Source organism: Ascaphus truei, chromosome 3 (genome assembly GCF_040206685.1).
Source record: "Ascaphus truei isolate aAscTru1 chromosome 3, aAscTru1.hap1, whole genome shotgun sequence".
In the NCBI taxonomy this organism is placed as follows: domain Eukaryota; kingdom Metazoa; phylum Chordata; class Amphibia; order Anura; family Ascaphidae; genus Ascaphus; species Ascaphus truei.
Genome location: NC_134485.1, coordinates 387,375,395 through 387,390,296, shown reverse-complemented (window position 1 = coordinate 387,390,296; position 14,902 = coordinate 387,375,395). Strand labels below are relative to the sequence as shown.

The 14,902-nt window shown below is 40.1% G+C and overlaps 1 protein-coding gene across 1 annotated transcript; it reads right to left on the bottom strand.

Moving 5' to 3' along the window:
- Positions 1-566: 566 nt before the first annotated feature.
- Positions 567-5,700, bottom strand: LOC142490300 (matrix metalloproteinase-18-like). The gene is made up of 10 exons (XM_075592406.1): positions 5,495-5,700; positions 4,714-4,958; positions 4,479-4,627; positions 4,242-4,367; positions 3,387-3,548; positions 2,905-3,031; positions 1,929-2,062; positions 1,574-1,733; positions 1,122-1,225; positions 567-790 (listed from the first exon to the last, which is right to left on the bottom strand). Exons 1-10 carry the CDS (start codon positions 5,597-5,599, stop codon positions 690-692), a joined length of 1,413 nt encoding a protein of 470 aa, XP_075448521.1. The 5' UTR covers positions 5,600-5,700; the 3' UTR covers positions 567-689.
- Between the last annotated feature and the right edge of the window lie 9,202 nt (positions 5,701-14,902).

The window sequence follows — 14,902 nt, the reverse complement described above, 5'->3', positions numbered from 1 at the left end:
GGGAAACTTTATGAAATAAAGTATACAATGTAGTAACACGGTCCCAGCACAGCAACTAATAGTATCTTGTAGGAAGGCCAGCACACCAACTTAATGCAAAACAATAATTAAAGACGTATTGTAATGAAGTAGCAGAGGGATGTTACAGGCTTTCATGGTTACCTCGCAAGACTAAAGAAGGGGCTAAGTAGCCCTGAAAAGTCGCTTTATTATCACAAATGTTTTAATTATTGTTTTGTGTTTGACCTGCTTGCAAGGTACCTTGATATTTCTATGGAAGCTATTATGGTAATTCTCTCCATACTGAACTTTTCAGTTGTTGGATTTATCTATCTGTACGCCATAGAAGTTAGTTCTTGTTTGTATAGCACATCGAGAATCCATGTTTGAGAATTTGAAAAATTATAAAGAAAATGATGATCACTTATATTCTTTGTATACAGTTTTCATAGAAGAGATGATAGTTTATGATTAGATTTGTACTCCATATAAATAAAATGATAAAAACACATGTTTAAATGATAAAATCTTTAATAAAAAAATGTCATATGAGACAATAACTTAACTTTCAAATACTTAAATACACATACAATGTATTAAATAATGGAGTACAGAGGAAATTATACATTAAAAACAATTGATTTGTTCAGTAGGTATGTTATTCGCAGGCCCCTGCTTAATGTTTGAGTTTAGCAGTTGAGCCAACTGTTCTTCTTTAGTAGACGTGTAACTCTATTAAGTTTTGTGCTGAATTCGTACTGACGATGTCCATTGAAGAAATAAAGAAATCCTAGAGAAAAAAAATAATAGTTATGATTATTTAAAAGTATTAAAAATATTTATAGGACTTTATGAATTCTCAAAATGTCAACAAATTACCCCCTTGCACAGTTAATCAATTAAGTTAATTTACTGTTGTTTTTTTTTTTTTAACTTAACCGATTACGTGCCATTTTCATTAATTGCCAAGTTGATAAGTTTGATAAGCTACATGTAGAAAAAAGAGACATAATGAATTTGATTGCCTAACTGGCATAACATTATAGATGTATTATTAATGATTAGGGCATTTGTGTTGGCTGATTAAAACATAAACTTGTAAGATGTATTTTTTTACTTACCGTTGGACTGGAAAGCAGCATGAACTTTGTGTCCAATCCCTGGGAAGTCCTCACTTATTTTTCTGGGAGAAGTTTTGTCCATAAGTTGTTTCTCTTCATCGTAGCTGCAAAAGAAAAGGTTTTCTTTAAATAAAACGGTACCTCACAGGAAATACAAATGGATGTTTTATAAATATGGCACATTGAGCTTGAACAATAATTCAGTTTACATGTCGTCACTGTATGAACGTGGACAATTCACTTTTCTTCCTTGTGTCAGGTGTCTTAGACTGCACTTTGTTTGGAACAAGGATTAATTCACTACCACTGTATATACTGTATCACTGCTTATGTCAGTACTATCAAATATTTATTAATATCAGTGGCTTAACTCAAACACTCCAAATGCTTTCCGGTATGTTAAAGAACAAGTTAGAAAAGCAAAAAAAAAAATATTTTGATACTGGTCTTACCTCCAATAATTATCATCGACAAAGAAATATGTTTTCCCTGTTTCTTTATTATTCACAGCGGCATCAATTTTCTTTACAGTTCTTGGAAATCCCAGTTTGTAGATGCTCTTAGGAAAATCCTTTACAATGTCATATCCACTCAGAGCCCAATATTTAGTTCCTAAGCAAAACATAAATATATTAAGCATAATATTAGAAAAACTATGCTTTGATGTAATACTTTACGAGATCTACATAGATTAATAATTCTAACAACACGTGCATCCAAAAAGTGCTCATGGTTGTACATGTTGAATGTTGAAAAAAATGTACATCAGTTAGATACTGTAGGTAGGAAGATAGAAAAGAAAATTACCTTTGAAGAGAAGAACCTGATCCTTTTCTTGACATTCATAGGCAGCCTGAATACCAGATGGGAGTGAGGGCCAGAACGACTTGATTAAATGATACTCAACTTCTGAATTCTGGGGGATTTTGCGCCAGAAATGTCTGATAAAAAGAAATACAATTTTGCAGGTTCAAAAGAGTGCTAATTTATCTAAACATCATAACAATACCTTAAAATGACTTTTTATGTTTTCTTCTTTGTATTTAAACTTTTCAAGTCTAATTATTGTTAGTTTTATAGCAACATCTTTTAAGAATGTTGCCATTTAAAACAAATACTACCAGCAAGTAATACGGTTTAATAACCGAAATAGATTTTTCTTTAATTAGTATTAATTCTTTATATATTCTGTTACTTGCTTCATGATTGTATGTGTATTCAGTCAAGGTGTCTTATGGAATAGCATGACTTAGTAAATATTGACCCTATGGGCTAAAAAGTCCAACTCCTCGACTCGTCGTGTTTTTTTAATTTATTTGTAATGTTTTCATTCCTTTCTTGATTACTGAAAGGAGGAATGTGTCTATTGTGAGTTGATTTGATTGCATCACCACTTTGTGAGTAAACAAAAGGGATTGGTTTAAAAATCTGCCTTGTACAGTAAGTTGATACGGTCTGGCTTCATTAAGTGTCTTATATCAGCATGTATTTAACAATACCCAGTGCATTCATACAATTGCATGTGAAAATTATAAAGAACATATTTTTTTAATTGCATATGGCATTTGAAGCAAAGTTTCAAACAAACTACTGTATGTTACGTCTGCTGGTTCTGTATCTAAATTTCACAAGTTTTATGAACAATATACTTTGGATATCAGAGTCTATTTAATTTTGCTAGTAGGGAACTACTTGGCAGTTGAAGTCTTTTTTGTTAGTTTTTAGCTAGCCACCTTGCAAAAACACAAAATAATGTCTGATAACTTATGAAACTAGAGCGTACTTTTCCTTGAAGAACAACATTTCCCCACGCAGAGTGGTCACGGAATCATAAATGACATTTGGTTCACAAGTTGTTGGCTTAGTTGGTGTAGTTGGCTTAGCTGGTTCTGTTGGGTTTTCTCGTGCTCCTATTGTAAAATAGCAGCAAAGTATGTGAGTATATACAATGGAAAAATAACAAAAAATAAATGAAAGACAAATAATTGCTCACGGTATTGGATTATAAGTATGGAAAAGATAAAAGGCCATTGAATTATTTCACCATTGACAATGTCAGGGTTTGAATATGAACTACAGTGGAACTGCAATTTCCCTACGAATAGCCTTTTGAAAGGTAAGATATATTGTAGCAGTAACTCATCACCATCATAAAACCATCCGAGTGACATTTCAAATAGCTGAAATATAGAACTTTTGTATTCTATAATTAAATGTAAATGGATAGATAAAATGAAATGACTGCACAGAAACCTGTTTGCTTACCATAAAGTGCTTGAATTCCATTGGTGTCATCTTCTGGAAGTTGGAATTCATTGGGGTCAACATAGGAATAGGTCGGGTACATTAGAGCACTAGGGTCATTAGAATGGAAGAGTCCAAGTGAATGGCCAAATTCATGAGCAGCCACAAGGAACAAGTTGAAACCTTTAGGCAGAAAACACATGTACAAAATATTTGTTAATATATTACAATGTACATTAAATAAAAACAACATGAATTCCCACAGGACATTTTTTGGGCTAATTCTGCAGTATTTGCCATGGAGTTTATGCAATTGCATGTACTGATGAAGAACTGCCATTACAAAGTGTTCCCATCTGTTTAGAATTATTTACTTTACAAGCCTCTTGAAGCATCGCTCTTGCTGTACACATGTAATTTTCTTGTTTTCTGCACACCTCATTGTATGGTGCTATGGCCAGTTACAAATAGTAGTAATAATATTAAAAAAATACTTTTATAGGATATCATTTTAGAGAAAATACTATTACAAACTGGTAGTGTACTAAGCAGTAAACTTTTACGTAATTAAATATATCTATCAGTGGCAAATGAATACAAAAATTTAAAAGTCACATACAAATCATTGGGGTTTTCTCTAACAAATATGGTGCCTTTTTAAACAACTGTCTTTCCTTTTTTGCAATTGTGAGAATTTAATACAGTAAGTAGATCCCTATACATTATCCCAAACTCCAATCCAATGTTTTCAATTAATTGTGCAACACTGTGGCTACAGTATAATACATTAGGTACCACTATAATGAAACTTTTCAACATTACATGTGTTCATATACATATCAATCATTTATTACTGTTGAGTAAAGAATAACTTACCAGCAGATCCAGCTGTCCAAGTTTCATCTTCATCAAAGTGTGCATCTCCCCCAATGCTATTTCCTGGTGCAAATGCATGTGCCAGCGTACCATAAGGGCCATCAAAAGGATAAAAATCACCATGCACTGGGAAACAAATTATATATATACAAGTAAATATATGTATACATAACTAGATAGTTCAGAACTTAAGCATGAAACATCCTTTCTAGTAAATATTTTTTATATGTCAAATACCTTGTGCTCCAAATGAAATCTCAATATCGGAAACTTCATTATAGATTCTGGTGAATGTCAGAGGTGTCACATCACTCCAAACCTTAAAGGCTTTCTGGATGGCTCTATCCACATCCGCTGTGGCCATGTCTGGTGTGTAGTTTAAAATTCTGGCAAAGAAACAATAAAAGTTAATTTAATCATTCTCATGAAGCCATCACACACTGCATGCTTCAGCAACTAATCTATAAATTACCTATATGTTATTTCTTTCTTCCTCCACACAGGGCTACCTGGGAAGCTGCTGTACTGACCGACATCAGTAATACCACATCTGGGTTGTTGCATGATTTCTATGGTATCTGCATCCAGTTTTCCAGTCACCTCCAAGCCAAAAAAATCTTGCATTTGACGGATTTTTTCAGAAAAGGGGCTGCTGCTTTTCTTTCTTGACTGACGGTTTCCATCTGTTTGAAGATTGTAGTATTTCTTTAGGTATTCCTGTAAAAATGTCAAAGAAGAATAAGTTGGTATTTTCTCTTTCATTTCCATATTTGGTATGTCTTTTTTCATTACAATAATTTTACAGATATACAAGTTTTTATGACCTAACAACATGCTGTGCATGCAGTTAATGTATGTATCACTATAGAGGTATTTTGAAGGGATTTAAGATGTAAATTGTCCTACAAAACAATTTTCTGTTTTTAATGTCTGAGTTCCTGTTAATCAGTGCCATCCACTATATTAAGTATTATGTCAACACAGATTTTCATGTAATATTTATTTATTTGTATTATGGTGGCTGTTATAACAACAACAGTAATGACATTATTAATTACAATTCTACAATGTCATTAAGGTTATCAAAATAGAAACGCTTATTTAAAGATAAAAACCCTACACAATACTATCCCAACATATTCACTGATAATACGTGTCAGATTTCAACCTTCAATCTTTCATGAACCAGAGCAGCTATAAACTAATTCTATAGTAAGCATGTACATCTCTACCTACGAAGTAAACATACTCACCTCAGCTAACTTGCCATCGCTTTCTTCACTGTCTGTTTCTGGAACTGCAGGAAAAGCATAAGAGCATGTAATAGCTAGTGACAGCAGCAGAAGTAATCTCATCATTGCTGTACTGTTGTAAGGCACTGTATCCTAAAACAAGTTTCTTTAGTGCTTTCTCCTTATCTCTGACTTTTCTGTGTCTTGACCATGCCTATTTATATGATACCTGGACGCTCCACCAGTCTACAGTAGTATGACTCATTCTTTACAACTTCCTCCGATTACAGCTCCAAGGGAAATAAGAAAATTGTCACTGCCAAGAGCCCATGACACAATATACACAAGGTAAACCACATGGTTGCGTAATCCATTCATATGATTAATGCCCAGGAAGAGCTTTTGCAAGAAAAATCATTTCTATTTCACATTAAAATACAGAATACTGGTAAGTGAATAATGATCACATAACTACAGCTAGGACAAAATGTAACTTTAAATAAAATAACGACATATTGCTATGTAATATTTCTATAATTCATTGATAGTAACAGGAAGTATAAAGCAAAAAGTGCACATTTCACATGCATATCACAGAAATGAGGACAGTGATTTAGGTCCTTATGATGATATTTATCAAGTTAGATACAATTAAAGTGTGTACAACAGAATATACAGTACATTAATGTTGATAATGTTACAATGAATTGCTTTTGATACATTGTGTCAGCGAAGCTGATTTTTCATGGTTCTGGTTTGTTCAGTATTTCATTTTAAAGCAGCAATCTCTCAGCCATTTTCAGTATTGATTGTTTTTCAGGATCTGAATCGGGGGACTTCTGGAGCTGAACCACACTATCTTTACCTCCAGGAACCCCATGTTTCCTAAAAATGTACTGTTTTAGTTGCCTGTAATCTTATGTAAAATCAAAGTTGGTTGCTAGTGTAACACCTTCCCCCCCCCCCCCCCCCTATCGCAGATGGGGACCATGTGGGGAAATCTACACTTATGTTACCTGGTGTGGTGCGTTACCTGATAGGCTCACAGAAGACCTGAACCTCCGCCACTGGGAGCCTGGGGTTACCTGATTCGTCGTACACAGCGCCTCCACCTGTAAGGGTTCCCACCTGAGTGGGATGGTCCTCTTACAGGAACCACAATAATAAGACACGCACACAGTGTATGCTGATAACTGTTTACTATTGCTAATACTAATAACTTCGGTACCTGTACCACACAGAATAATGCATATAGCCGTACACATAGAAGTGCACCGGGTGCACACATCAACATAAGTATTCCCCAGAGTACCTTATGTCCAAACCCACCCACGTGTGATGGAGATACTGCTATCCCTGGACGTGTTGGTGCACTATTTATAGATACCTGCCCAGGGCTCCAGCCCGCGGGTACCGCTATACAACCGGTATGGATCCGTCTGATCCGACGTGATGTCCTCCTACATTTGGGGTGACTTCCAGCGTGGATAATATCACCACAGCTCCACACCGTCTGTACCTTGACGGGGATCCGCCTGTAGCCGGCAGGCCACAGTCACTGCTTGGCTGGGCCTCCACGAAGATAGTCTCTATGTAACTGGGGGGTCTGAGCCCAGACCCAGCAATCAGGCTGCTCGACACTGAGGGTGTCCTAACTTAACCAAATAGCTAAAGGGGCAGATCTCCTTATGTAGGGCCTGTCCCTGAAGCAACCACAAACTGGTGAATGGTAACTTATCTGGGACCTCTGGGGGTAACTAAGCCTAGTGCTAGGGGCTACTGCTCCCTGCACACACACCCTAACTCCCCCAGCTCCCAGCTCCAACTGACACTCTTTTTAAAAGCTGTCTAAACTGTCATCTCTCACAGCTTCATTGGTTGCCTAGCAACATGTAACTGCAGCCTTAACTGTCTCTATTCAGAACTATTCAGAACTGCAAGCGCAGGCTCCCTTGCACTGAAAAGGCCTTAATTGCAAATGCAGCCACCCTATTGACTAAGCCGCAGCATGTGACAATCCCCTGAGGGATACGGGGGCTATATTAGTATCATCCAACAGGAAGCCACAACGCCATCCTTCCTATTGGCCCTATTGATTTCTCTACTGAGAAGCCGATTACCAACAATTAAAAAGGTAAATACCTCAGGAACAGGGGGCAGTATTTACCTGTAGCAAAAATACCACAATCCAGCTCCATAGGATGATTCAGTTCAGATAATGGAAAACTAAAACTGAAATATAAAAATCGTGGGGGGGCTTCCTGCTTTAAACAAACACACACACACACACACACACACACACACACACACACACACACACACACACACACACACACACACACACACACACACACACACACACACACACACACACACACACACACATAATATATAGTACTGACCACATTACTTTGCAGTCACAATAAGTCTATGCCCCAAATAGCATACGTTCTAACTTTTGATACCTGAGGCTCGGGAAGATATGATAAGGAGAGCTGATACAGGGATTCACAGCATACTGTAATCATCCCCCTCAAAGGCAGTGCTCTTATCATTAGGCTATAACTTCAAAACACTTCTAGTACATTACAGTATCTCAAAAGCTGTTCTCTTCCCTCAATTATCATAGCATTTAAACTACTGTATAAAAAATGTGACCTTATATAGAAGAATACAAGTAAAGAAAAAGACCAAAACATATCCCTCTGGGTTTAGAATTGCAGGCTTTAAAGCAGCATTAACCCATGTATTTACTAAAGTGCATTATTGTCAATCAGGCATGAACACATGGATATTCCCATTCCAGTCAATGGGAGTTACTGTGCTGGATTGGTACTAGCGCACTCTACAGAATAACTTTAAGTGTAAGAAAGAGTTGGATCTCAACGGATGTATGTTTTCCCCTTTTGTTTTTCTTCTGTTGTAATAATAATTTTTTGGAAATGTTAGTTTTGGGGACCTCACAAATCTCTTCTCAACAGTTATCTTTCTCTTGGCTAAACAGTTGTGATCCCTCTTCTGTGCCCAACTTTTGATTTGTTCTGATAACAATAATAGTAATTCAGACAACCTTATTATTATTGTTTATTTGTGAAGCACCAACATATTCCGCAGCCCTGTACAATGGGTACAGAGATTTGATCATTATATAAATAGTTGCATACAAATGTAGACAAACATTCACTGACAGATACAAAGAGTGAATGAGGGCCCTGCTCATCATTACAATCTAGAGGGAATAAGGGACAATGTTGAAACAAAAGGTAAGGTGGCTTCTCAGTGTGGGATGGAGTATTCCTCAGGATGGAGTATGGTCTTGTTGCACAGCGGATCCAATTAAGGTTTGGGGGGGTGCATGTTGTGGGGTGTTAGATAGGATGGAGTTTAGTCTAGCTGCACAGCTGGTACCAAAAGGCTTGATGGGGGAGGGGGAGAGAGGTGTGTTAGGGTGTGCTAGATAGGCATCCTTGAAAGTGTGAGTTTTTAAATGTCTGGAAGCTGGGGGACAGTCTCATAGTACGTGGTAGGGAATTCCAGATAATTGGAAGTGGAATGGTGAGTGAGGTAGATGAGTCTGTCAGCAGCATTTTGAATGGATTGGAGTTGGGACACTGGGGTGCAAACTAGGAGAAGGTTGCAGTAGTCAAGGAGGGACAGGATGAGTTACTGAATTAGGATTTTAGCTGCATCAAGTGTGAGAAACTGGCATATCCTGGTGATATTTCAGAGGTGTTGATGGCAATGGAGGGATAGAATGGGAGGAATGAAGGATAGGTAAGAGTCAAAGATGACCCCTTGACCACGGGCTTGACTGTAACATGTTAAATGCGCGCACATTCTTAAGTGGCAAGATGGAGTCTGTATTTAATTGTGATTCCAGAAGAGGAAGTTAAATGATAGAAAACAAAGACATACTTCTGAAAAAAACAAATAATCAGAATTTCACTAACAGTAGAAACAAATAGATACCTTCTGACATTGAAGCTTCACATAATGAAACCTGACTTGATTCGACAGAAACTCAATTAATTTGTAGAAAAATACTCTACATTAATGTTTTTCAGATTAAAACATTATAATCTTTATAATATTTCTAAAACATATATCACTCATACACCATTCTTATTATATCCTTTGTCAAACCATTTTCAGTAACAGCGGGGAATTCAAAACACTCCTATATTGAAGCAAAGCCGATTGATTTTTGAAGTGTAACTTCTTTTGTGGCACCTCATTCCTAATGGGACAAAAATGGATTGTGAGGATAGAAAATGAAACGGATGTGACGTCAAAGTGCTGACGTCACAGTGCTGGCAGTTGAGGCCAGGCTGTGTTATGGCAAATCATATGCGGCGGCGGCGGCGATAGCCGCCGGCGCCGCTCCTAACCATCTTTGCTCCCCCCCAAACGGTCCCCCCCACCTGCTCAACATTTACTCGCCGCCGCAGCTCCTAGCGAGCTCTGCTCATCCCCACCCGCTGACATGTGGCGGCGGCAGCGCTAGCCCTCAAAATTTAATTGCCGCCACTCCCTGCTGACCTCCCTCGGCCAAGGCATGGAACGGGGGGGGGGCGGTAGAGTGAGCTGTGTTCCCCACAGCACCATCAGAAGGGGATCGCTGCAGCGCTCCCCTCGAAGCCAGCTCCCGCTGACGCGCTGCACCCCTTCCCCCGCCGACACTGCCTCTGCCCACGCAGCAGTTCCGGAGGGGGGGGGCTTTATTAAGGTATCTGCCCAGTGCCCGGTGCGGCCGCGTCTCGCCGGGGGGTGGGGGGGGAGGAGAGACTAAGACAGAGCCACCGTGGGTCCGCAGCTCTGCCTGTCTGTGAGGGGGGGGGTGTGAGGGGAGTAGGAGAGTCTCAGGCAGAGCCGCCACGGGTCCGCAGCTCTGCCTGTCTGTGAGGGGAGTAGGAGAGTCTCAGGCAGAGCCGCCGCGGGTCCGCAGCTCTGCCTGTCTGTGAGGGGAGTAGGAGAGTCTCAGCGCAGAGCTGCCACGGGTCCGCAGGTCTGCCTGTCTGTGAGGGGGGGGGGGGTGGAGAGTCTCAGGCAGAGCCGTCGCGGGTCCGCAGCTCTGCCTGTCTGTGAGGCGGCGGGGGGGAGGAGAGTCTCAGGCAGAGCCGCCGCGGGTCCGCAGCTCTGCCTGTCTGTGAGGGGGGGGAGGAGAGTCTCAGGCAGAGCCGCTGCGGGTCCGCAGCTCTGCCTGCCTGTGAGGGGGGGGGGGGCGAGAGACCAAGACAGAGCCGCCGCGGGTCCGCAGCTCTGCCTGTCTGTGAGGGGGGGGGGGTGTGAGGGGAGGAGGAGAGTCTCAGACAGAGCCGCCGCGGGTCCGCAGCTCTGCCTGTCTGTAAGGGGGTGTGAGGGGAGGAGGAGAGTCTCAGGCAGAGCCGCCTCGGGTCCGCAGCTCTGCCTGCCTTTGAGGGGGGGGGAGTCAGGAGAGAGGGGGCAGGACACAGAAAGAGAGACACACATACACTGACAGACACACACACATACATATACACACACACACACACACTGACTGACACACATACACACACACTGACTGACACACACATACACACACTGACTGACACACATACACACACACTGACTGATACACATGCACACACACTGACACACACATACACACACACTGACTGACACACACACACACACTGACTGACACATACACACACACACTGACTGACACACATAGACACACACACACACACTGACTGACACACATACACACACACACACACACACTGAATGACACACATACACACACACACACTGACTGACACACATATACACACACACACACACTGACTGACACACACACATACACACACACACACTGACTGACACACATACACACACACTGACTGACACACACACATACACACACTGACTGACACACACACTAACTGACACACATACACACACACACACACACACACGCACACTGACACACATATGCACGCACACTGACTGACACACATACACTCACTGACTGACACACATACACTCACTGACTGACACACATACACTCACTGACTGACACACATACACTCACTGACTGACACACATACACTCACTGACTGACACACATACACACACTGACTGACACACATACACACACTGACCGACACAGAGAGACATTCACACAACACAGAGAGAGAGACATACACTGACACACACACACATTGACTGACACACACACACACACACACACACACACACACTGACTGACACACACACACACACACACACACTGACTGACACACATGCAAACACTGACTGACACACATGCACACACTGACTGACACACATGCATTCACTGACTGACACACATGCACACACTGACACACACACTGACTGACACACACACACACACACACACTGACTGATACGCACGCACACTGACACACATACACACACTGACCGACACAGAGAGACATTCACACAACACAGAGAGAGACATACTGACTGACACACACACTCACACACTGACTGACACACACACACATTGACTGACACACTGACTGACACACATGCACACACTGACTGACACACATGCACACACTGACTGACACACATGCACACACTGACTGACACACATGAACACACTGACTGACACACATGAACACACTGACTGACACACATACACACACTGACTGACACACATACACACACTGACTGACACACATACACACACTGACTGACACACATACATAATCTCTGACTGACACACATACATACACAAACATACATACCTACTCTCTGACACAAATACATACTCTCTGACTGACACACATACATACTCTCTGACTGACACACATACATAGTCACTGACTGACACATACACTGACTGACACATGTGTGCCGAGCACGCGCGTTATAAGTCAATTTCTGTGGCAAAAGTCAAAGAAGTTTCACTTACTATGCGCGTGCACCGCACACACAGCTTTTTTTTTTTTATTCTTACGTCCCCATCTTCATACAGTACTCTTCAATTAATATTTTATTTTAGCTTTATTGATGTGACTAGTTTAATGTACTTAATACACATTTGGCACCCGTTTGTGACCAATGAAAAATCATGATGTAAACAGACAATCTAAGCATATGATTCTACTTCCGCTTACCAACATACTTTATCCGCTAAGATGTTTGCACAATCCACATTACTTACCTCATACAATTTCATCCCACCCACAGGCTTCTTACTTTTTACTATGTTGATGGGGGTGCATGAATAGTACAAATGTCTCCACTTCTTGTTTTTTTTTTTACTTTGTTGTAATCTGATTGTGCTAAAATGAATACAATACTGTGCTAAACCCAAATACAATAATAAAGCAAAATATAAGGGATATTTCAATGTAGTCCTAAAAGGCTGTTCAGGCTGTTTACAACCAAAAGTCCCCATTGATTTAATGCAGATGTTTGCTTCATATAGAATAAAGTTCTTAATGTAGTGAGCCCTGTTCCATATTCTAGGTAACTTTTTAAAATGGTGGCATCCAGCATCGATGGATTCTAATTAAACTCAATCGTGGTCGAACAATCAGACATCCAAACAACAGAGGCAAATAACTATTGCTAGTGTATATTTTACTGTGCAGCTTTAAATAAACAACATTACTTAATGTTTAGCTGATCATATATATGGCTATTTGTCAAGTTCCTGAAAAGTTGTCCTGCATCTAGAGATGGGCAAATTTGTTTGGCGGATGTGGATCTATATGAGAGACACGTGGATCCGCCACAGATTGGCCAGGTCCTTTGGTCCGTGGATTTCTCTCAAAAAGGGCGATTCGCTTTTTACGGATTTTTTAAAATCATTGCAAATCCAATCCACGGATTCCGCAATCCGCAGGGGGATTTTAAGAATCCAATCCGCAGATTCCTTAATCCCCGGATTTTATTCTTAAAATCCACCATTGGATTGTGGAATACACAGGTTGGATTGGCAAAATTCCCCGGCGGATTGTATCCAATGGCATTTTTTTTATTAATCTGCACAGATTGAAACGGTCACAATCCGTCTATGGATTTTACACCGTGGAATAGATTTTGAAGGGAAGGTCCTTGAAATTCCGCTAAATGGATTTTGATGGTTTCACCCATCTCTACCTGCATCTGCTTTAAACTTGTGCTATACTTTCTACTTTGTATACAGTGTATTTGATGTACAGTAGATTTGTTTGCTTAATAGATCTCTGATTACGTCAGGATTATTTTGACTCAACATAAAAATCCCCATTTACTATGTTGTGAAGCTGCTTCCAACGCAACCAGCTGAACAACATTCAAAGGAATAAGAATTTTTTAAAAATCCAGCATGGGGAAGCAGATTCACTGCATATGGCAAAAGGGAGAAAATGTACAGTACTCTCACAAAAAGCAGACTTGATAGATTTTATGATGATACGTGCAACAACAAGAATCTCCTACTTATTCCCCTGTTAAATAATCCTTCATTTACTCCTTGATGGAAACTGGACAATATACAGTAGGTACAAGATGCATCTAATTAAATGTATGGGCAAAATGCTCTTTTTACTTTACTGAAGGGCAATCAATGAGACATTTTAGAACTTGATACACAGTTGTCATTCATTTTACGTATTTGCTTTTCATTTTATGTGATATTTCATGTATACAGTACATCAATTGTAGATGATTTTTACACTGACTTAATACATTTGAAATAAGATTTCAAGGACAATATGTTCTTTAGCGGATTATTGTTGACCAAGCTAGAAAAGATTTCATCTGAGTTTGCAAAAGTTGTTGAGTTGGTGTGAAAGTCAAAATGATTTACTGAAACCAAGAGATATAAATGACGAAATATGGAGTGATAACCTCTTATACTTGTGTTAGTTCACAAAACTAAATAAAAATGCATTCTATCGTTATGATAGCTCAAGTATATAGAGTGCACAGGAAAATACTGTGTAGTTTCTTTGTAGAAAAATTAGAGAATCACTCCTTATAACTTGTAATCCTTGAAATGTTTCTTACTTAAATTAAACCATTAAAGGAGCACTCCATGCGACAGTATGAGTTTTGTTTTTTTAATAGGTTTGAAGAAGTGTGTCTCCGGAGCTGAACCGCGTTGATTTCAGCTCGGGGGACTCCCTGCTTCCCGATATATATACCTCCGTAGTTGCTGCCCTTATCTCTGGGCAGTTTGAAGCTCCTGCGTCATGTGGGCCAACAGGAAGACACAAGGGATGCCGTTGCGGCTTCCTATTTACACGCAGGATGCAGGAATTATAAATTGCAATATTGCGAACTCAGCCAGGGCTCTTACCAGTAGGGACCTACCGGGAAGCAGGGGGGAAGCTTATTCTGGGAAGCAGGGGGTCCCTGGAGCTTAAATCAACACAGTTCAGCTCTACGCCCTGCTTCAAACCTATACAAAAGTATCGCCATGAGTGC